At 36.5% G+C, this 25,881-nt stretch overlaps 1 protein-coding gene across 1 annotated transcript in view; it reads left to right on the plus strand.

Annotated features, from left to right (window-relative positions):
- Positions 1-2,609: 2,609 nt before the first annotated feature.
- LOC145668343 (salivary peroxidase/catechol oxidase-like) overlaps positions 2,610-25,881 on the plus strand; it is a gene marked incomplete in the record, with an annotated part of 67,866 nt that continues 44,594 nt past the window's right edge. The window contains 1 exon segment of the mRNA XM_081736103.1: positions 2,610-3,684. Coding sequence (XP_081592229.1) covers positions 2,793-3,684 — 892 coding nt within the window.

Below are 25,881 nucleotides of genomic sequence, written 5' to 3' on the forward strand. Positions count from 1 at the left end.
TCGGTAGGAGATAGAATGATTAGATGGATACGGTTTGTAGACGATATGGCGCTTTTGTGGTATCTGAACAGAATATCAATAAGATGTTTAAAAAAAACTTGAGGAAGAGATGTGAAGAATATGCTATGAAAATAACTGTCAGAAAGACAAAAGCTATGGTGATTAGAACGAAGCTGTTGGTATCAACCATGGAAATTGGAGGGGAGAAAATAAAACAGGTGACTAGTTTCGATACCTGGTTAGTATTATTAGTGATGATATGAAGTGCGAATGTGAAATAAAACCAAGGATAGGAATGACAGAAGAAGTCTTTAGGGGGGAGACTATTTTGTGGGACCTGAATTAAATAACTGAGAAAAAGGCTCATCAAATGCTTCGTATGGAGTATTATACTGTACGGGGCAGAAACATGGATATTACGTAAAAATGATAAAAATTGATTGGAAGTTTTTGAAATGTAGGTCAGGAGAAGAATGGAGAGAATTAGCTGGATTGAGTGGAAAACGAATGAGAAGTGTTAGAAATGGGGGACAGAAAATAACAAATTTTAGATATAATTAAGAAGAGAAATTGGTTGGACATTGGTTAAGAAGGAACTGTATCATGAAGGACGTGCTAGAGAGTGTAGTGACAGGAGAGAGAGGGAGAGGTCGAAGGAGACTACAATTAATGGACGATGTCAAAACAGAAAAAAATGTATGTGAAGTCGAAGAGATTAGCAGAAACCGTGGAGCATGGAACTTTCTCAGTTGCGGCAAGTGACTTGCCAAATTACGTAAATGGTACGTTCTCTTGGAAATGAAATGGTCATTTTATCTACCACATGCTATTTAGATTGAGATTTTTCGTTACTATTGTTCAAGATTTCCTTCTCTCATGACGTACCATTCTCATTTAAGATCATAGAGATCTCAAAACAATGACAAAAAGACATTATCCTCATTTGCATTGGTCGTGAAGATGGCTCATTCTGACTCTCAACCCTTCATATAATGCCTTTCTGATGGAACCTAAGTAATTTGAATATCAATAGAATGTATTTCGATGCAGTCTCTTGAAAAATCAATCATTAAAGTCAAATCATGAAGAATATTAACATATTTTTTCTTGAGTTGGTTCCTTCCCACTACTGTCATTCTATCAATCATTTCAATAACATTTACTTCTATTTATCATTTTTCTCCTTTGTTCTTCAGGGCCGTCCTCTCTGATCTAGTGGCTAGCGTGTGTGCATTTGATACACGTGATCCCTTGTTCGATTCCCGCTCAAAAACATCGAATACACACACTATGGTACTTTAGATCCCACTTTTAATTGTATGTCTCGTTCTATATAGTCTTCATGCTGACAAAGGACGTAAATAGAAACCAATTAATCAATATAGCCTCCAGGGCATATCCGAGGAACTCTCAACTAATAGAATCTACAAACACCATTGCTCCCTACTAACAGAGAATGGTTACCAGTAATTTTGTGAGGTGGTGGAGGAAGGAAGAACATGTGATTTGAATATCATAGTAAAATTTTGCTCTGTCTTTATACTCTATATATACGTAATAAGAGAACACGGTATATCAGTGGTAGAGCACTAACCTCTTGTTGGGGGTGCATTTGGTTTGATCCCTGGCCAAGTGAAAAAAATGAAATGAAATCTTTAAGTTTAACGTCCCATGGCTATGCCGGTTAGGCTAAAGGAGACGGTGATGAAATGGTGAAATGAGGAAAGTGGTAGGAAACGAGAAAACCCACGAGCACGGTGTTTGTCCACCACAAAGTCCACACGGCGCGAGCTGGGATCGAACCAGGGACCCCAAACACCGGAGGTGAACGCTTTACCACTGAGCCACCGCGCCCCCTCCCTGGCCAAGTGAGTTTGTGGTGTACAACATCGAGTCCATAAGCTTTTCTCGAGTTTTCTCCGTTTCATCCCACATTCTCAATCCATTAATTAGTTCATAATCCGTTCACTTTCATTAATGATCGACATCTTTTAGCCTAAAGGGCATAATCCTGGTATTTTAAACATTCCATTTCATTTATTCCATATAATAAGGGATTATACTCCTAATGAAGGACATTGAATATTGAATTCAAGATTCAAGTTCAACACAAACATTATTACAAACTTACTAAATTAGAAATTTCAAAAGCAATTTTAACCTAACATTTCCTATTCACTCAACTTCCAAGAAATATCGTTCATCCCAAAAATGATATAACTTAAAAAAAAAAAAAAGGAATACAAACAGGTTTTTGTACTCGAGAACATTACCTCATCCACCCACACGAGAGACCATGCAATCAAAAGGCTTCTTAGCAAACTTCTCCTTCTTTCGTTGTATTAATCTGCAATTTTCTCGATTACACATCTTTCGTTGATCTGCTACGTGAAGCGGTATCTATAAAGATAAAATTATTCCTTGATTATCCTCTAGAGTCGTGTGGTGAGGATTTTTCTTTTTTTCTTTTCTTTTCTTTTTTTTCGCGAAGATGTGTCTTATGAGGATTTTTGTTTAATAGTATGATGTGTTTTTATGTTCACGTGTGAGAGCGGGTGTGTGAGAAAACGACCAACAACTACGCGAGAGCCTCCCAAGGACAGATATTCTAGTTGGCTGGTTGGCTGGCTGGCTTTCCAGTTCTTGAGAAGTCAGTCAGTCAATCCATAAAGCAGAGACCAAAGGCTTTTATTCTTTTACCAGTTATCATATCGTCCGGTCAACACCTTCCATTTCTTGCCCGCTAGCCAGTCTGTTGTTTCCTTCCTCTTTTTATTTTTCGCAAGTTCATCATGCGGTGGGGTCGCGGCGTCGAGTCATGTGTTGTGCACTGGACAAAATTTTCTTTATTTCTTTTATCGTTTTGTATCTGTATGATTGTGGCACAAAATAATCAAGTGAAAGAATTTGCGAGAAAGGAGTTGTTTCCTGAACAGTTACTTCAACAACAGCTTCAGTTCCAGTCTCATAAGATTATGGAACGAATTCAAAGTATTCAACGACAACAACAATTTGCTGCGGAACCAAACCGTCGTCTGCTGTTGCAGAGAAATTTAGAAGATTTGCTGTTGAAATTACAACAAATTCAACAGCAACAGCAAGAATTACAAGACCAATTACAACGGCAAATCTCTAACCAAGGGTTCCCACCGGGCCGAATACAAAACATTTCGCAATTGAATTTAGATTTAAATTTACCTGACATTAACCAAGTGCAACAATCGACCCAGCCACCACCACCAAAGCAAGTGTTTGGCCAACAACAACCATCATTTACGGTGCAGCAACAAGAAAACACTATTCAACCAGTTGCAACAACTCAACAGCCAATTAGACAGCAAGTGTTTGGACAACAAACAAGGCGGCCTCCTGTCAGTCAACAACCCTTTAGACAACAAGTGTTTGGACAACGTCCTCCACAACAACGACCTCCTCCTCCTCCCCCTTTTCAGCAACAACAGCCAGCTGTGAATCAGGAACGCATAGTGTTTAACCAATTACCAGCTGATAGTAAATCTGACATTGGCCCTCCATGTGCTACACATGCTGGAGAAGCTGGAAGATGCCGACCCCTTGTGAAATGTGTAACGTTCTATGCAGAAATACCAGAGTTAAGGAAAGAACCATGCAAAATTGCTGAGAATGAATTTGGAGTATGCTGTCCTTTAAGGAAGAGACCAGCCGGTAAGTAATTGTACTTTTATTTTCACATTTTCCAATTGTTCACTTCTTTTCCTACTAATGAAGTTATTTTTCTTCAAAAATGAAAATTGGTACTGTAAACACAGCGTATGGTTTCGATTCTATTATCCCTACCAGTACGCTTTTTTGGATCTACATAGGCCATACGGGTCAGTAGATTCAGAACTGAAAATTGTACCATTACACTTGAAAACTACACTGACTCAACGTAAAGGGTATGTATGTATGTTGGCGAACCAACAATTTGCCGTCATTTATCAAACAAGTTCGTTTTCGTTCTCCTCATTTCAATTTTAATTTTTCTTTCGTAGAGTTGCTGATGGTAATTGAATTTGGTTGGCAAATGACCGGCAAAGCGGCAAATTAAACACACGGCCAATGTTGGCAATTGGCTACTCTGCCGTATCCCACTGCTGGGCTCACTGCCTGTACTCCAGGGCAAATGGCCGCAAAAATGAAATAAGCAAATCCTGGAAAAGGGTTAAAGTGGTCTTAATTCGTAACTGATGAAGGATATCGTTGATTTGAGCGATTTGGTAGCATTAAGTAATCAAGTCCGCTGCTCGTTTACTGTATACAGTGCAGATTGTTATAACGGCAATTAAAAGAAAAAAATAATAAATTTGGTACATGTAGTTACTTTCATGTTATTGGAAAATCCAGCTGAATAATTTAAAATTTTCATTTCTGTGGGTTCAGGGCTCTAAAAACGCTGGGCACCATATTTCCATGGAAACTAGAAATATGAGTCTGATACGTAGCCAATTTAAACCAAAACATTTAAGCTTAGATATCAAATTGGATTTGTAGGTTATTATTGTGGCGACTGGTTGTCAGAACTGGTGCCTACATCAGAAGAAACTTTTCCAAGCAGTGCTGTAACTTAGTATATGGACTGGACATTACTTTGAAATTCTTTCAAGAGGGTTCTGGCTGTCATGGTTGAATAGTGAAGACGCCAGCTTAAATTTCTTGGGGAGAGGGAGAAACGGAGTGGCAGAGACATTTTAGGGACCTGCTGTTTCTCCTTTTTTGTGTAGAAAAAATAATAGTTCTAGATATTACTTGACTTACATTAAAATATAACATGTTTGGGCGTAGTCCCGGGAGGGAGACGGACAACGTTAACGGGCACAACCGTCCTCTTGCCCCACCGTGGCTGAACGGTCTAAGGCAGTGGTTTTCAAACTTGTTGTTACCGCGACCCACATTAAACATTAAAAAGTATTTTGTGGCCCATCTCCTTTTATTCAAATACACATTGACTTTTACGTAATGGTAGTGTATTTCAAAGCAATTAAATTTTGTAAATCACATCTCTAATTTTTCCATAGAAGGGTAACACACAGTTAACACTACTCCCGACGCAATGCCCTACCCCGTGACAGATTTTGACTCACATACTCTCCTTCCATCCTAACCCAGCATCTCTGCTGACTATACAACAGGGCAGGGCTCTGAGTAACCACCATCTCTTCACGTCATTAACAAACACTTGGAATTTTCATTTCCTGAATATACTTTACAAGATGTTTCTGCATCAAAATAATTTTTTTTCATAATTAAAGGGAAAAACTTCTCGCGACCCACTAAAGAACGGCCCGCGATCCACCAGTGGGTCGCGACCCACACTTTGAGAAACACTGGTCTAAGGCATTAAGCTGGTGATCGTAAAACCTTCTGTCGCAGGTTTGAAACCCGCTCAGAGCTTGCGTTTTGTTGTGTATTATTCTTTCATCTCGTTATTATTATTCCTTTCTCATTGTCTCCTTTAGCCTAAAGGGCCATAATCATGGGACGCAAAACTCAAAAATAAACAATTTTTTAAAGAAAAACCCTTGTTTTTTGTTTTTGTTTTTTTAAGTTGGCGTGGATATCATACATAATTAGGTGAAACTCCAGAAGAAACTACACATACGCTCATAATAATGATGTACGAAGGCTGAGATAGTGATTTATGTGTTTAATTTCTGTATTTAAATTAAGGTGCTTATTTTCGTTGTTATGTAATTTAATATATCACTACAGTCACATACTCGTACGTATTCTGTATTCCATTAAAAATCGTTTACTTTTACGTCCCACGTTAATACCGGCTAAGCTAAAATAGGCGGTGATGAATCTGATTATATGAATTTCAAAAATATCTCAGTTTTCAAAATGTCGGATTTTAAGATGGCGGCAGAGGTTCGTGATCTACTCTGCTCATTCTTCTTTTGCCAATATGTGAAACTACCACCGTTTGTATTGTCTATCTTTCACTATTTTTACGATTCAACAGTGTATTTGATGTATTTCTATAACATAGCATAGCCCTTCTCCCTCTCCCCCTCTGTTTCTTACGGCGCTCAGCCGCTATAACTTTGCACATACACATATTTTCACATCCTCTATCAGGCGCACTATGTCTCATCCCGCAACTTGATTCATCCATTTGGACCCTTTGCTTGTGAGCTTCAAAGAGCTTCCCCAGGTGAATGCGCTGATAATTGGCAAGTACTGTATTGTATTACATAGCCTGCGTGCAATCATTATTATTACTTTTCCTTTCTTTTAACTATTACTTTTCCTTTCTTTTACTATCATTGATAAGAAAAATCAAAGTTGGTACAAAATAATTTAGTCATGTTGATATGATATTCTAACAACACACCTGATCAACTAGTTACGTAATCTTCAAGTAATGGTTCATACGGTTTGTTGAATCAAACCAATACCATCTTGGACACCGATTCTGCACAAGGTATGCTTATCGGTTGTTAAGCAGATCTATGAATGCAGATATAGTCCGGTATGACAAGTTTGTCAATAGGTCATATTCAAGGGGTCGGCACTGAAACTTCAGGAAACCAAACAGAGGATTCATCGACAAACAGTTCAGAACTACGTCTCAACCTAAACAGTGTCTACAGGAACGATTCGGGACGTTTAGTATATCTATCAGGTAATTATCATTATGATTCGTATGGATATGAAGCAAGCCAAAGACCTGCTATATGGTTTCAGTCTCTAGGCAATATAGAACGTTGAATAAAGGCTTACTTGACAAGTGGTTGTTTTCTGAACCTGATCCATCGAGGAGAGAGTAATATGAGGGATTGTGACAAGAATGCCATATTTCTCCTTCATCACGACAGACAAGTTCCAGTACTCATTTGTTACTCAAACATAGCATATACAGCATGAATAACAATTTCTCTCCTTCTGATATGTTAAGACGCTCACGTTCTTCTGTTGAATTAATCTGTAGAATATGCTACTGATCAACACTCACTCTAGGAAACTTAGAATCCCCATGTTTCTGCAAAGGATCTATGACTTTTGTTCATTCAGTTAGCGTGTCTGGAAAGATGGCTTACGGAATCCAACACAAGGCATTGTGAATTATGTGGATGTCAATATACAAGTAAGAATTTAAAATACTACCGTTTCATCGGATTTTGGATATGGTTAAAAACTGCTGCAAATAACTACCATGGGAGAGAATTCATCCGTACATTTCTTCGCATCATATTTCTTATTCCAATGTTCAGTATGGCTATATATTTGCTCACTTCTACATGGAACATATGGCATTATGAGGAACTAGAAAATTAGGAAGTACTTATGTGCCTTTTGGTTCATGTATATTAGTATATTATTTATATATAATTATTTCACGTTGACATTATTGTCCAATATATCACCGTTGGTGGTTAAACCAATAGTATTTGCATGTGACTGTTGATTAACCAGAAGTTAATAACCAAAAGCTTAATAAAATAATGTGTATGTATATTTGTCGGTCTGTCTGTCATCGGCTTTTTGCATTGAAAGTAGTAACCTAGAAGCACCAAACTATGAATACAGAGATCTTTGCACAGATCTAATCCTGTACGAAACCTTTTTATTCTACTTTCGGTTCGGGGGTCAGATTTAAGGGTGAAAATGTACGCGAAAACGTTTCTTGTGGTTTTTGAGGTTTCTTGTGGTTTCTTGTGTGTATGCAAACCCCCTTACTTCATGGTTGTGTGGGGTTTTATAGAACAGTAAAGGATAAATACCGGGAAACGGAATAAGGACTTTTCTCTCTCTTTTAATCGATGTTTTGAGTTAAGAGTCGACCACGACGGGCGCTTACAGCTAAAAATACATATATTTCTGTCAGACAAAAAAGTCTGGCCAAATTATGAAGGTGTCCGTTAAAAGGTTTTTCATTGTATATGTGACGATAGATATAACGGCTGATAGTATTAATAATGGTAAATAATTTTTTATTTTAATATTCATCATATCGAGGCTGCGGTGGCTCAGTGGTAGAGCGTTTACCTCTGGTGCATGGGATCCCTGGTTCGATCTCAGCTCGCGCTATGTGAACTTTATGGTGGACAGACATCGTGTGCGTGAGTTTCCTCGAACTTCTCCTGTTTCCTCCTACTTTCATCATTCCACCATTTCATTCATTTCTCATCATCATCATCTCCTTTATCCCTAGTCGGCACGATCGTGGGACGTAAAACTCAAATATTCTATTTCATTTCATTTTGTATTCACTATGACAATTGATTGTAATTTAACATCAGCGGTGTGGCGGTATATTTGCCAGTGATTCACCGTAATAGATTTAAAAATTACATTATATATAGTTAGAATTTACATAAGCTGTTACTATAAAATATCCCTAAATAAACTTGGAAAATGTATACAAACTAAAAGGGGTATATTGTGCTTCAAAGGATCTGTCGTATGATTGGTAAGAATTTATAGAATAATCACAAATTTTGTAGACTTTTAGTTTTTGTTTCTTTAAGTATAACTCTACAAGTACTTCTTTTATAACATTGAATATAGATGCATAATGACGCCACTTGTACGGTTGCTATATATACACAGAACGAACACTGATTTGTCTCTCCCCTCCCATCTTCGAACAGTACCGAACATTTCGTTATATGAATCAACACAAATCTGTAGTGCATAAGTATGGGGCTAGGAGGCAGATTGTAGGAACTAAGAGTTCGCGCATGATAGGTAAACGCCATGATTTATCAGTGTTTGACTAAGATCAGATGATGGCATTGGTTTCATAATCGCAGAAATCAGAGGCGGAAGGCCTAGTCTGGTACTCTGCAAATGCAGGGTAGGCCCACCCCAAATTCAGGTAGAGGTTGGCCGGATTAAACCTAGAAAACAGAATAACATTAAATATATTTCTACATAACTTACATCCCATTGATTTCTACCTGCATTCAAATAAGTAAATAAAGTTAAATTTGGGAAACAACATTTTCTTCTTCACGTTTATCGACATTGAAAGATTCCATAGACGATTGAGCTGTCGAACATTGCAGAGTTTTGCGCCATAGTTGACGGACAGATTCGTTGCCAATGCGCATAGTTGTCATCGACAATTAGGCTCCGATGAGACAAGAATTTTAGATTCCTCATCTAGATCTAGGTACAGCAATTCAACAATTAAATTATTGATTTATTTGCAATGAAACACTGATAAAGTCCTTATCATTAATTTTTCAGAAAAAAGGTCAAATAAAGGATGAAAAAGTTATTGTAATGAGAACATGGTCCTAAAATTAGGGTACCCTTCCCTAGAGTAGCAGTGATTTAATTCATTCTCGAAAGAAATCAAACTCAAGATCAAAAACACAAAAAGCTCTTACGGTACTATAGGAATGAGGTGGTGGAGGGTATGGAGTGAACAAGACTTCGAAAAGTGGGATCGAACCTTTGTAACTGATTGTCGAAAAGGTTGCAAAAAACTAACTACAAGATTAAGTTTATACTACATATGTTGTCTCCTACAGAAAGCAGCCTCTAATATTGAAAATCACTATGCCAATGTGTGCAATTGGACCTTTGCGTGTGTATTATTTCTTATTAATCAATTTCTGTAAGAAGTGTAAGTTTCACAATCCTTCTGCTATTATTCGTACAAAATTTTCAAGAGTTTTTGTCGTGCTGTTCATCTACAAAAATGTACTTTTATTGTATTATTTTTTTCTGTCAAAAATGGTCCGAGACACAAACATATTGCGACACTGTACCATGATGACCGAGAAACTTCATGAAGGTCCATCTCTTAGCGTTCTGATTCGCACAAGAGATGAACTCTTACTTCTTACGTCTCACCAAAACCTCCAGTTTATAAGTACCCTCTAATTATGGACCACAAAACAAAAAAAATAAAATAAAATAAAATAAAACAATAAGTAGGAAGAGGGGAAGAAAATCACAAAAAAATAAAAATAAAAATAGTCACACAATAAGCAGTATTAGGTGGATCACTAGGTGTCCTCGGTCTCATGCTAAACGTACGCTGCTTGAATAGTGCGACATTACCAGATTGTATCGAGTGTTTACTGATACTAGGTAATAAAGGAAGTAATCATGGAATTCTGCTTGGATACTTACTGGAGAAATTAGTTTTTGAACCTTACCGCAATTCACAGCTAAATTTCGCTTCTCGAACTGCAATGCTGGAATCCAGAAATTTTCTTATTCTGACTACCACAGCAAACGTACAAATTTTGCAACAACGCATTATGGTGTTCTGTGCAAGTTTCTTCTCAAAATCTATTTCCTTACATGCAAATTAATATTTAAATAAAACGTGAAACATAACACAAAAAAACGGTCAAACAATATATCTATTTCGTAATAAGATCGTTACTTTCAAATACTTTACGCATACAAAAAACATTCCATAAAACGGAGCACTTCTAGTAAGATCTAATAGCAAGTGCCATCTTTTGTGCTCATTGTAAAACGAATCGATATTTTCTTTGTTATCTTTTTCGAAATCAGGAGACACAACCAAATGAATCAGTGTCTTGTGTTGTAGCTGAAACATAATTCTATCTGATAATACAATACTTATAATATATAACATTTCATTACGCAGTAATTAAGGTGATGAGCTCAAATATGTATTGACTTCCGGGTGGTGATCCACCTTAACTGCAGTACATCTGAATCCAGTTTTCCATGTAATATACAAATATTACAATGTATGGAAATGATGTCAAGATTTTTTTTTTTTTTTGGAAGGATAATGAATGAACTAGCAACCTCAGTTGGAACATTGATTCCCTTAACCAGGCGCCTTATTTGACACCTCCCCGAGAATAGACACTTATAACGTAATTTACTTACAGCGGTGAGCTTTTGTTCACAAGATTTTCTCAAAACAACTTTAACGATTTTCTATATATTTTGGGAACCACTACTTCACCAAGACCGCAAAATTTGGGATATTTTTTTATATCTTGAAAATTCCACATCATTGCGTCATTTCTTCACCAAGTATGTGTGCATATGGATCTATGCTGTGAGTTTTACGTCCCATGGTTATGCCGATTAGGCTAAAGGAGATGGTGATGATGAGAAATGAATGAAATGGTGGAATGAAGAAAGTGGGACGAAACGGGATAACCCTGAGAAAACCCACGAGCACGGTGTTTGTCCACCACAAAGTCCACACGGCGCGAGCTGGAATCGAACCAGCGACCCCAAACAACGGAGGTGAACGCTCTACCACTGAGCCACCGCGCCCCCCCACTGCTGATTGAAGTCATCATGGATTGTAAAATGATTTATTTTAATTATTTTTTTTTTCGCTGCGCTATAAAATGTATTTGACTACAAAAATGTAATATATTACGCCAAGGCCTTCTGGTGGAAAAATTTCGAACGTTGGCTCAGTGGTAGAGTGCTCACCTCTGGTACGAACGATCTATTCCATAACCATGTAAGTTTGTGGGTTCGTGGTGAATACCATGATCGTGGGTTTCTTTTAAATTCTCCGATTTCCTCCTAACTTTTTATTCCACAAATTCTTTCACAATCATTCATTGTCTTTGACCATCTGTCTCATTTAGCCTAAACGACGTAAACGATGGAATGTAATATTAAAAATTTTATCCGAGTACCCATGTAATTTGGAACCGTGCACTTTAGATGATACCGCATTACTTTACTCATCCAAGAAGCATTTTGGAGCGGATAATATGAAAATAGTAGAAATGGTACACTTTTCCATTTGTTTATATACGTATATAGTAGCAGAAAGACAAAATAAAGAGTACTTCATTCGTCAAATGTACAAAGATGACAAAGCGAAAATATAAATTCAGTGTCACTTTAGCCTCCAGATGTTAATTTAGTTTGATATTTTGTGTAGGACATGCTCTTCGTAAAAGTCTGTAATAGTTATTGTGTGTATGCTATGACTGTTTTGTAAAAATATAACCCCGTGTCAAGTGAGACCAACCACCAACACTAAAACCACCGGAACATATCTCGAAATAATGGGCGATTTATGGGCTAATTAGTTGCTCCAATTCCAAATTTTGGACTCTTACTGTTTAGCGGGAAATCGCAATCAAAATGGGCGAGTCTAGTTTGACATCAAGCTAGAACCCTTCATTCGCTCAGAATAGTCCGATCGACTAAATTCAAACGCCAGAATTATGGGCTATTTATTGGCTAATTAGTTGCAACTAATTAGCCCACATGAACTTCCAGCGGGAATCGAACCCCGGCCTAACACGTCAAAGGCGTGTAGGCTAACCGCTTGGCCACGAAGGAGCTCTACATAAAATTTGTGACGTAAGGTTCCACTGAGGGTGGATTTTTTGGAAATTTACCTTGGAAGAGGGTAAAAGGAGTAATAATTTTTATTAATAAGATGTAAATATCTCGGAATTCCTTAAGCTTAGAGTTGTGAAATTTTATATTTGGACTTCCGGTTTAAAATAATTCCGCGTTTCTTGATATTTGAGAGCTAAAAAGATGGAGTACGACTCGATCAAGTAGATGTATTTTTTAAAATAATTTTAAATGTAATTAATTTTAGATGTACCGTTGTGTTTGTTGCTATAGATGTAGTAAGTCCTTGAAAATAAAGACAATGTTTTAAGGAGCTTCGAAAGCTTCATTCATCAACAATAAAGAGATTGTCTTTAACGTAATGTGTAAGGTAGTAAGTGAACAAAGTGAAGCGTATTGTAGCAATTGTCCTCAACCTTGGGGCATTGTGTGTTTCCGAAGAGAACGGTAGATGGAATGGGCTCGCGGTTTTCTATTGCCACAATGTGAAAGAGTAGCTCGTTTTAATGAAATTGTTGCGTAATGTAGATAGATCCTTAGATCAAACAATGCATCTTTTTTTTTTTTTTTAATTATTTTTACGATTCAAGATCATATTAAATCTAAGAAATGCGTATTTATGTACAATACGACCTTGGTAAATAAGTATTTTTTTTCTTTTTCCTTCTTGTTTTTTTTTTTTTTTTTTTAAAGAAAGTTTTCTTTTTAAATTCTTGATGAGCGACAAACAAATTAACACGTGAGAAACGTTTCCACATTGACGTTGTTTAATTTGTATTGTTTATACTTTTGTTAATTAACTTCTGGAATCAAATACAACTTTGTTTCGCTTGTTTCACGTTCTGAAACTAGAATACAGTAATTCGAAACTATGCAGAGAATCAATATTGAGACCGGAAGATCTACTTTTTCCGGTTTTAATAGAGGAATGACCTGATCTTCGGAGGCTGTATGTCAAAAGACGACTTCTATCTCTCTAATTTTTTTTTTTTTTTTTTACGCTTTTTGCTGTGATATTGAAATCGGAAGTGAGATCCAATTTTGAAACCGGATCTACCACACACTCACTCACACACACACACACACACACACACACACACACACACATATATATATATATATATATATATATATATATATATATATATATATATATATATATATATATATATATCCCACTTATTACCCACTTATATATCCCGTTTTTGCTTTATTACCCTTTTACAGACAGATTAGATGGACTAAGAACAGAGTCGAGATTAGAGGCTCAGTGGGGCTGGCAACAGTGATGAAGTTGAGCATTCGCACCAGCATACCCTAAGTATTCTGTGCCTAGTAGATAACACAGATAGAATCTTCCGAGTGGAGTTGCATACGCGCGAGTACGAGTAAGGTGAAATGACTGCCGTAATACAAAATCCCGCCAAATATGAAGCAAGATCTGTCAAACAATTTATGAACTTCAAAGGCCAGAATGCAGTGGACATCCATCAGGAATTGTATGCCACGCAGGGAGCGACAGTAAAGAGTGGAGGGAAGGTCTTCCAATGGTGCAGAGAGTTTGGGAAGAGCGTTCAAATGTTCATGAGTGAGCAGAAGGTCTAGTATTCAAACAGACGATTTGGTAGAACGTATTAACGAGAAAATGCGATCCTATCACCAGTTCACAATAATTGAAGAAGCCAAAGAGGTTCCGGAAGTATCTGCGAAAACAGGGCATCGAATTATCACTGATAAGCTGGATTATCTCAAACTGTGTGCGAGATGGGTGCCAAAACTTCTTACAGACACTCACAAACAACAAAGAATGACAGCTGTACGTGATTTTTTTTGACCCGTTGTGAGAAGGATGGGTATAACCTGTTTTCTCACATAGTGACGAGGAATAAAACCTAGGTATCGTACGCCATGGAGAGTGGAAGCAGCAGTCATTGCATTGGCTGCACTCTGGTTCTCCTAAAGCAAAAAAGAAATCAAAACAAACAGTTAATAAAATCATGGCAACCGTGTTTTGAGACCAAAAGGGTGTGACTCTTGTGGAATTCTTGGAACTAGAAGGAACAATAACAGCAGATGTGTATTGCCAAAAAGTGAATAATCTGTGATTCGTCACACTAAATCGGCGGAGAGGAATCCTACGTTCTGGAATTCTTTCTTCATCCATGACAACATCCGCACACACACACACAGCTGCTCATGCTGTTGCGACAATTGATTTCAATTAGAACTATTCAATCATCTCCCTTACAGCCTCAACCCTGCTCCCAGCGATTTGTTTCTTTTTCCTTAGCCTCAAAAAATGGCTTGCATCGAAGCATTTCAACGACAGTGAAGTGCTCAAAATATTAGTTCTGGACTGGCTGCAATCTCAAGCGGCAGATTTTTACTCAGAGGATATACGGAAGCTTCCGCCACGCTACCAGAAATGTGTGGAGGTTCATGGCGAATACATCTAAAATATTATTATTATTATTATTATTATTATTATTATTATTATTATTATTATTATTATTATTATTATTATTATTATTATTATTATTATTATTATTATTTAAATATCGCCACTTTTTTTTCACCTCTTACAAGACTTTGCGTATTCATATATAACGTTGTTTAGGAGGAATTTTGTTCACCAATACTCCTTTAGATATTTATCATGTCTGTCTGTGTGTTCCTCCGTCCGGGAGAGAGAGAAAATCTCAAGAAATACTTGATAAACTATCATCAATTTTGGGTTTGGTGTAGAAAATCAAGAGTTAGGAATCGAATTCGTTAGGGAAGGGATCTATCTACTGAAATATGCATCGCTATAGAGCAAGAATGGTAATAGATAATGAGAAGCAATCGATTAAACGTTCCAAGAATAAATTTCATCTTCATCCTTAACTCTCGACTAAAACCAGAAGTGATAGAGATCAACTACACCTTCTGGTTTCGATATTGATTTACATAGACTAAAAAAAATAAGTGATAGCGAGAAGTGGTTTGTTTAGAAGCGATTTAGCGTTCTAAGAATATGTACCATCTTCTCTCTTAACTCTCTATTCAAACCGGAAGTTGGAAAAATCAACCCTTCCGGTTTTAACGTTGATCGCTATAGAGTGGAAAGTTTTACCAGATAGCCAGAAGTGGCTTTCTCTTAGCAATTAAGCGTTCCAAGAATGTATTTCATCACGATTCTAGACTCTACTAAAACCAGGAGTAAAAGTGCGGGGGAACGCGGGGGGACGCCGTCCTCCCACTTCCAGAAAATATCTGTAACGTCCCCCCACTTTCTATAAATAATTACAATGGGCAAAGATAGGCAAGGGGAACAGCGTGACGTCATGCGTCCCCCTACCTTTCAAGATCCACTTGTACCCCTGACTAAAACTAAAAAGTGCTAGAAGCCTACTACAACTTTCAGTTTCAATATTAATTGAGAAAATATCACGCCATACAAAATCAAATTCTTTCACGTCATGTACACGCGACACTGCTACTTATTGAAGTGCAAAATAATGCCATACTCTGGGGAGAAAATGTAAAATAAGAAATCTTTGAAACAAAGGCATCTCTGTGTTACAACGCTCATAACTATTAGGAGTGATCCTGGTACGTTTGAAGGTCTAGTTTTTGGTGGACATCATATCCGTTTTTTCTTTCTGTCTCGTTTCCTTCCACATTTTTATTTCACCAATTTGTCCATAGTGATTCACTTCCACTTATCACGACTCTCCTACCACAAGAATTACTCTAGAACATCTTGGGACTTGAACCAAAGATCTTATTTTGATGCATTCAATTGATGTATTATGAAACCTGTTTTCAACGGAATCACATAGATTACGTTTTACATCCGTTGTATTATAGTCTACACTTGAAGTCCCATAATTATGCTCCAAGGCTAAAGGAGACGGTGATGATGATAATTAACAAAAGAGTAGAACATAGAAGATAAGAGAAAACGGGAGAATCAGGAGAAAAACCCACCACACCACAAAACACACGATGTCTGGAATCGAACCGGGGAGTCCACACACACACCAGAAATGAGCGCTATACCTCTGAGCCACCTGGGCCCAATATATCTTTCAAATTCGTTTCGAGGTTTAAAAACTATAAAGGAAAGTACCATGTTACTCAGTCTTTCTCTTGTAATCTATTGATTGTACCACAGTTAAACGGAGACAGCAAGGGCAAGTCTAGCGTACGGGAACTCCAAACATCGTTATACGCAGAAATGATTTCATAAGATTTTTTCCCGGGAGGAATTTGAATAAATAGGGGGTGAAAGTAGTATTTCAAAAACATTGTTAATCCAGGTTCAACACGATCTGAGAATTATTCCGGGACGAGACTTTTGTATCTGGGACAAATTTCACTCCGGACCACCCTCTGAAGTCATAATTGATTATACGAACCTATATGCTACGAGTTTAAACTGGAAATAAAGGCTAGTGAAACAGAATATGATAAATGAGCAAACAGAACGTAGAGAAGAACATTCAGAAGCCGTAGACAAACATAACACTTGCTGGGCTACTGAACCGACGTCCATGTTAAGATGGAAGGCATACGGAAGAAAAAGATATAGGAAGAAGTGACACTTGTAAGCTCATTAGTTTATATTTCAAAGTAGTTGATTGTTAACAGAAGGTAGTACGGAAGTGTCTGATCTTTCTTCCCCTCTGAAATAAAAGATACTTTATTTTTTAAAAAAAGAAAAGAAACAAACAAATAGCAGTACACTACGTGAAAAAGTTTGGTTATATTGAAAGTACGGAGCGGTAGGCAACCAATCTGGCATTTGGATACACTGGGTTGCATAATTCAAAGGGACCATGCTTACCTACATGCTAAAAAAGACTTTATATATAATGCACATAGGTGCGATTTTTGATTGTGCATATATTGGGCTTCAGTGAATATATCACCTCAATCAACGAAATTGATTCCGAACTTTTCACCCAGTACATCGTGGTCAAAATTCATGGTAATCAATCACGTACTTCTTGAGATTTTGTGCCTCTAGACGGATAAACAGATTGGTTGGTCGGTTAGATTCGGATTGGGTGGGAAATATATAAAGAAGTTTATTTTTAGTACCAAATTCTTCTAAAAAACAATACACAACGAACTTCATTATCACACCAAATGTATCTTATAACTTGTTCCTGTTTTCTTTCTTTACTTTCTTTTTTTTTTAAATAACAAACGACACATACAGTGCGTCATGGTGGGTAGAAAGTCACCCCGGTTCATTTAAGATAGACGCACTTTATTTTTTTTAGGCATATCTCATTTATCTACTCCCCACGCGATTTGGGGATTCCAGAGAAATCAGTTTTATGCTAGTTCAAATATAGATATTAGTAACAGTTTAGTGTATATACACGGTGGGCCAAAAATTACGAAGGGGTTATAATTGTGATTAACTCATTCATGTATCATTAGTTTCCATTGATATTTCACAAATTTGAAGACCAAGGATGAGAGATTGTTTACTCTTATGTGGAATATAAATCTCAGGTAGGTGTCTGCCATTATGGGTCTCACAGATATGGACTCTGTGTAGCACATGATTCATGACAGGGGTCAACACGTCTGGTTCGAGTGCAAACACCACACATGAGCGCGAACTGCATTCTGTGAAGTGCACTGTGTGGTGTGGTATGACGTCAGACACGAGAAATGATTATTCTTTGAAAATGATGAAGCCAATGCAGTAACGGTGACTTTTGATCGATATCGGAAATCGAAACATGATTTAGACCACAGTATTGTACGTCCTGCAGTAGAGATGTGGTTTCAACAAGTTGGGGCTACAGCACACAAAGAAAGGTCCTCAATTGAGCTTCTGAGGACCATTTTTTGGCCATCGCATCATCTCGAGAAACACTTGACATAAACTGGTCTTCCCGCTCGCCTGACCTCACTCCGGTTGATTATTTTCTCTGGAGCTATCTGAAGGCCAAAGTGTATGTTGACAAATCACAATAATGCAGAACCTCAAGGACAATATTCATGCACAAATACAGGCACTTGGACCAGAAGTGTTGACCTCTGTAATGAATCATGTACTACACAGGACCTGCATCAATGAGGCCCATAATAGAGGACAAATACCTCAGATTATATTCCACACAGCACGCATAAGTGTAAACAATCTCCCATTCTTGGTTTTTAAGCCTGTGAAATATCAATGGAAACTAATGATAAATAAAAAAGTTAATCACAGTCTCCTTAGTGGCTTTTGGTCCACACTTATATACAGTAAAACCTCAATCATGTCAACTTACCCTTTATTAAATGGAAATTTATGTTAAACGGAAATATTTCATGATTCCATGAATTTACTGGCGAAAACCATGTTATATTCACTTCATTAAACGAAAACTGTATTACCCGGGCAATGAAAATCAAAACAAGCTCCTTTACGAAAAATTTCAAGTTTCGTAGTACAGCATTTAGAGAGTTTTTAGACATCCTATGAGAGGTTATATATGTATATTTTTAGCAAAGCAGGCAGTGATTTGCAAACCAAAGCAGACACGACTGATATAAATGCTTTAATTGAGAGTTATACGGAAAGTCTGAAAGGAGGAGATGGACGAAGAAGAGAAATAAGAAGAGTGTAGGCTAAAGACTTCTCAAGATTCTGTCGAAAGTTTAAAGGAACTGCAACATTTGACTTATGTCAAAATGACACAGATATGCTTAGGGTGGTTTCTCAGCCTAAAGTCTTTGTAGAAAGTTGAGCAGACGCAGCGATGTGTACAGAAAACCCACTTTGACTATTGAAAAAATTAAGTTAACGTGGTACAGTTTTTTTTCTGTTCACAGTGCGTTTTGCGTGTAACTATTCGTAGTAGAAATAAATACTGTAAATTGATCAAGATCGTACATTATCTTACTTTATCTCAGTATGTCCATTATAAGCATGCACTTTTTTTCATAGGTCCACCTTCATTAACCGGAAACTTATCTTTAACGGAAATCTTTGCAAATCCCGTTCGTTCCCGCTAAAGACAGGTTTTACTGTATATATATTTAATAAAGAAAGCTAGTCATCCAATTCTTTGATTTACATTTTTGCTATTGGTATGAATTATCAAGTCAAGGCAAGAAAATCATGTCATCTGCATGACTTGTGTGATTTCATCGCCCAGAAGAAGAAAATTGGGTGTTTCACGTTTGAGTCATGGGAAAACCATTCATCTGAAAGAATTGATCCTTGAACGACGACAATAAGCTTTGAATACACCTTTGACTTTTGTTAAGTGACATAATCGTCCTTCTGGCGACGTAAGTAATTTTTCTATGTGACATTCATCTAACAGTACAAAAATCAATATTTCCATCTTTGTATTTAAAGAATTATCCCAAACTAATGAAATACTCGAGCGATTTGAGAAAGCTGAAAGGGTTCCTTAGTAGATTACAGTATCTTATTACAGAACCTAAGTGTAATATTAGCACTATATTAGCAAACTATGGAGAATATAGAATGAAGGTAAAGGTTAAAAACAGTGGTTCCCAGCCTAGGAGCCACAAGCCTCTGACAGAAGTAAACTACATTCGTAATTACAAATAATTATTACAAATGTTGTAAAAAGAGACATTAGATTAAATAACATACAAAAACAATGATTGTTAAGGAATGTAGGAGCAAAGCTGGTAAAAAATAATGCTCTCCTCCAAGGGTATACAGACGTATTGCTGGGTTTTGTTGGTGAGGACATGATTATTCATTATTCATTATTATTATTATTATTATTATTATTATTATTATTATTATTATTATTATTATTATTATTATTATTATTATTATTATTATTATTATTATTATTATTATTAGGGACCGGATTTTAAAGTGCAAAAATTTGGTAGGAGAAAGGGAATAACAGGGGCTAATAGGATATCTTTATTAAGTGCTATAGTATGCAGTTACATACACATTCTTTATTCATTACACCAGCAAATATTGTAAAAATCTTGGCTTTAAACATTGGACATAAATTGCAAAATTGTTTTATTTAATGCCAAACTTGTACAACATTTAACACTCTTGTAATAAAATTGTGGTGAAAACGAACTCAGTATTTTAAAAAAGAAAACTTTAATTTAGCAATATTGTGGCTTGAAAAACTGTTACATACTACTGGGTGTTCAGAAACTAGTTATACGTAATTATGCACATTTCTATGTTTTCGAGTGTTAGTTTCTGTCGCTTGGAGTTCAGGAGATCCTTGTATGGGAGAAACTTTGCTCGACATCAACGGAAACTTTGTGGTGGACAAACACCGTGTGCGTGGGTTTTCTCGGGATTCTCCCATTTCCTCCCACTTTCTTCATTCCACCATTTCATTCATTACTCATCATCACCGTCTCCTTTAGCCTAACCGGCATAACCGTGGGACGTAAAACTCAAAGATTTCATTTCTATTCATTTTTTTTTTCGACATCAACGGAAACCAGTGGTACATATCTTGTAAGCACATGGACAAGAAGTTCAGTTGACGTTGCAAAGGTTTTTTTTTTTTTTTTTGTACGGATTGTTTCGCAAATTCAGTTCAAATTTATCCCTAGCAAATCTGTCAAGATTGCGTCTAAATTTGTGGAATGTTATATGTAAACTAGATTAAATAAAACTGATTGTCCTGTCCATTTTTTTTAAAAAAAAAAGAGAGAAAAGGACAATAAATGTGTTGAAGGCTAAAAGAAGTAAAAAAAGGGGGGGAATTTTATGAATCTACCAAAAAGGTGCAAAATTCACTAAAAAGGTGGAACAAAGTGCGTTCATTTCAGTCCGTTTTATGCCCGGAAATACATATTTTGAACTTTGGTTGTTATAACAACTACCTTTTTAGAAAAGGTGCTGCACCTTAAAATCCGCTCTCTAATTATTATTATTATTAAAGATTTTGAGAATTCAACACTGCATTTCAAATGAAATCAGGCAAAAAGCACGTATGGCCAACGAGTGGAAAGGAGCGGGAGACATGAAGTATACAGTGTATACAAAGGGGGCTTCAGATAAACAAGTTGAGAACCACGGGTTAAAAAAAAAAAATAAAAAGAACACAGCTCCGTGTACCAAAAGTTGAACGACGGTAAAAATGCATTTTTGTTGTGTGTATCTTAAGTTTAGCTGTATGCAATCTCAGTGTTGGAAAGGGATGTTAGCTCCGAATTGAACAATAATTAAAAATTAGTTCGTATGTAGAGAACTGTCAACCATAGCACTTAAAAGAAAGAGAAGTTATTGGCTAGTGATTGGGCTATGATACATAGATAAATGATGAGTGATAATATAACATGTGAACGAGAAGTAAAAAAGAAGGAAGAATTAGTAAAATAATAATAACTTTAGGAGAAAGTAAAATATTTACTGGTCGCTGAGCAATGAGATAACGAAAGACTCATCACATATTTTGTGACAAAATGAGAACATGGACAGTACCAAAAATAAATAAATAAATAAAATAAAAGGTAAATTATTTTTTAAAAAAGCTATTAGCAATGGTTTCGAATAGAGCGTAAAACACAAACTGAAGCGAAAAAGCAGTGTTGCCAACAAACAACCTCTGAAGAAAATTGGCTATATGACCTTCAGAAATAAGCACTTTTACGCAAAAAATGGCTAGATTTTGAACTGCTAACCTATAACCCACATTGTAGATTGTAAATCCCATTTTTGTGAGTGTAGGATTATATGGGTTATAGTAAAATTTGAAATGTTGAATTTTATTCACTGAAGAATAACAAACAACATACACGACTTTATAATAAAATCCATCAACAAATCATCTGATTTGTGAAAGTCAACAGCTATATTATCAGTTGAATTGAAATGTCATCGATGACGTTCCAGCTAGCCGAGGAGCTGGAACTGAATGCACCATCGTTGGATTGTGGATTGGTTGTGTTTATATAGACTGCTATTGTCCCAATTTTCAGTAGTATTTCTTTCGGCAGGTCATAGTCCTTACAAACACTTCTTATTTCTCGATACGCCCACATGAATCATTATGATTGCATTGAGAGTTTTCAAGTTAATTAGATATCTTATTTGATTTCTTTAATAAACAAAAACAATCTTTGTGGCTTGAAAAACCGAACAGTTTACTCAATTTGTATTGAAAACTTTCATTCTTGCAATGAAATGCGAGAATTAAAATACTCGTAATTAAAAAGCAGCAAACGGGGTTCTTACGGGAGGGGCATTAGAATTCTTTCTGAGTCAATAAGTATTGTTAAGTAGTTGTAAATCTGTGGGTGGGGAGAGAAGAAAAATGAAAAACAAGTGTCCGTCGCATAATAAAACACCCTCTGTCTAGAAATCAATTAATAAGATAATATATAACGACAAATAGGCTATTTTTTTTTTAAATTATACTTTATTCTCAAATAAAAAAGTATTTTTAGAATTAATTTTACTGCTAATAAAAAAAGTCAAAAATGGCAAAATAGTTTCATAAAATACGCTACATTAAAGGCAATAAGCAGTTCGTAGATTTGTAAGCTAAATGCCTCTTCAAAAAGGCTAGATTTAGCCACAAAAAAGGCTAAATTAGCATTATTGCGAAAAAGTAATTAACACTGACGACGCTAGAGGGAGAAAAGGGAGCAAGCCAAATGGCGGTCCGCGAATAGAAATGATAAATTGTATGATTTGTTTTTTTTTTCTTTCTTTTCAACTTCATGCATAATAAGAAGAGATTAGCTGGCTATCATAATATACCTGAATTGAGACTTTAACCGTGAAAATATTTGGTTAAATCTTTTGATCATCAAGCCCATTCTGGAAAGTTAAACCGTTGGAATTGTGTCAAGTAAATTGATGTGCAGGGATATACTTTTAAGTAGTAATCGAGTACTCGCTATCTGGGTACCAGAGGATTGCGAAAGATGGATATTTAGATAATGCGCAGTCTATTCCTGGGGTAATTCATTGAATCGCTTGCGAAAGATCCCATAGGTTTCAGGCCAGGATATTTCAAACGTGATGCTTTACATTCTTGATCGACATAACTAGTATTGAAATGAAATGAAATTTTTCAGTTTTACGTCCCACGATTATGCCGGCAAGGCTAAAGGAGACGATGATGATGAGAAATGAATGAAATGGTGGAATAAAGAAAGTGGGAGGAAACGGGAGAACCCTCGAGAAAACTCACGCATACAATATTTGCCTACCACAAAGTGAGATAACTAGTATTATTCACGAGACAAGATAAGACGAAAAATAAGTTTTTTTCTCGTCTCACTTCGTAAATTTTTGTAGAATCCTCGTCTCGTCTCGATTCCAGAAAAAGAAACGCACACTAGTTGTAACTCTGAAATGAAATGAATTTTTAAAGCTTTATGTCTCACGATTGTTCCCTTTAGGCTAAGGAAAAACTGGTGGTTCAGGCAAGTGAAGACTTGGAGGACTGAGATTGTAGGAGAAATGGGAGTACCGAAGAAAATCCACGGTACTATGTTGTCCACCACAAACTTACTTTATCGGGGATCGAACCAGGGACCCCCACGCACCAGAAGTAAGCACTTTACTCCTGAGCCACCACACTCCCTTGTTGTAACTCTGTAACTCTGCGTATTCCAAAACACGATTATTAGAACTTTTGTTCTTTCATTTGATATTACGAAGCACTTTCTAAATTTATGACACGAAGTTTATTAATGCCCTGTACAGGTGTAAAATTACACACACACAAAATGCTGTAAATTGTGTAAGTTTTGCATACCATCATTTTTAGTGGAAAATTTCATAAACTATGAACACTGACAAATGGGTTGTTTGTTGAATCCTACGCATCCATTCTTTCGTGGCAAAGAGACAAAGATTAACATATGACCCCAAGGGCCAGAACGGGAGGAAAGAATGTCGAGAGAAAGTATTGACGGCCATGTATTTTAAAAAATGAGTATTAGAAAACTTTTCATGTGTTAAACAGAAAATGGTGACTAATGAAGTTTATGTTGTTTTTTCCTTTAACTTTACCTTCCTTTTAACCTACGTACATCACAATCACCTTTGTTGCATTCTTCATTCCTTGTTTCCTCTTGTTCTTATTTTCCCACCTGATTTGTTTTCCAGCTGACTTGTGATGTCACGGAATAGAATGTGATTGCGTCACTCACTGTGACTACAGGACGTTCAGAAGTAATTATCTTTTTAGAAGTTCATAGAACTTAGAAGTTAGTGACCGACCACAGATTGGGGAAAACCAAGTTCTTTCTTCTGTCTTTTCATGTGAGAATTTGTTGGTAAATTAATGGCAAAAATATTAATTTATTTCAGTTCTGTTCTTGCTTTATCACTCCAGAAGTTATTCCCATAAAAGAACTTCTGTTATTTTTTTCTTTTTTTTTTAAGTTTATAACAGGACGGAATACTGTTCGGTACGAGCTGTGGGTTCATTTATTTATTTATTTTATTGTAATCGTCTTGTTATAGACGTAAGTCAATACGTTTCTCTACATGCAAGCAACCTGCAATTTTCTATATAGGCCTAAGTTAAGTCCAGCTCCTCTGCTCTATTGCAACATATTTCCGTGGGTTTTCTCTGGGTTCTCATTTTCTCCGGGTTCTCATTTTCTCCGATATTCTTATTTCATCAACTATTCCATTCTTTAATTTAGTATCCCTCTTTAGTCTAACTGGCACACCCATGTTTCGTAAAACTATAAATTTCATTTTAATCCGTTCATTTTAAAGCTCATTTTTATTTTACACATAAAGCAAATTGTTTGTATGCTTGTTTGTTTGTATTTTTACCCCTCACCGTCGAACTGCCTACCTTGATCTAGTGTTTATCATGTCGCCTTAATTAAAATGCACCTCTTGAGATGTGGTAAAGAAATTTGAAAATTTATGCAAAAAAAAAAAAAAATAATAATAATAATAATAATAATAATAATAATAATAATAAAGTATTTCAGAACCTCCTCAAGTTAGGGACATGAAACTCAGTATATAGACTCCTCATTAAAAAGAAAATGAAATGAAATCTTTAAGTTTTACGTCCCACGGTTATGCTGGTTAGGCTAAAGGAGGCGGTGATTATGAGAAATGAATGAAATGGTGGAATGAAGAAGTGGAAGGAAACGGGTGATCCCCGAGAAAACCCACGAGCACGGTGTTTGTCCACCACAAAGTCCGCTGGGATCGAACCAGGGACCCCAAGCACCGGAGGTGAACACTCGACCCCTGAGCCACCGCGCCCCCCCTAATTAAAAAGAATTGGACAAATGAACCGACGTTTTAAAAAATCCGCTTCTAAGGAAGGAACGAGGAAGTAATTTCTATAATATTTTAATCTCCCATTTTGTGTTCATAAACTGACGAAAAGGATGGACCAGCTGAACCGTTTTAAAATGGTTACCACTTGGGTTGCGCTGGGTTTTTATAATTTCACTGCAATGTAAATGCCCATATCATAAAGGGGCTCAAATATGTCTTTCATAGAGTTTTCTATAACTCTATTCTTCCTCCGCGAGGAACAGGTATTTCAGCCAATATTCTTAATAATTCTGAACTGAAAGACAAGATGCAATAGAATGTGAGGGATAGAGCATAGAGAATAG

Source organism: Thermobia domestica, chromosome 13 (assembly GCF_964235325.1).
Source record: "Thermobia domestica chromosome 13, izTheDome1.hap1.1, whole genome shotgun sequence".
NCBI classification, from domain to species: domain Eukaryota; kingdom Metazoa; phylum Arthropoda; class Insecta; order Zygentoma; family Lepismatidae; genus Thermobia; species Thermobia domestica.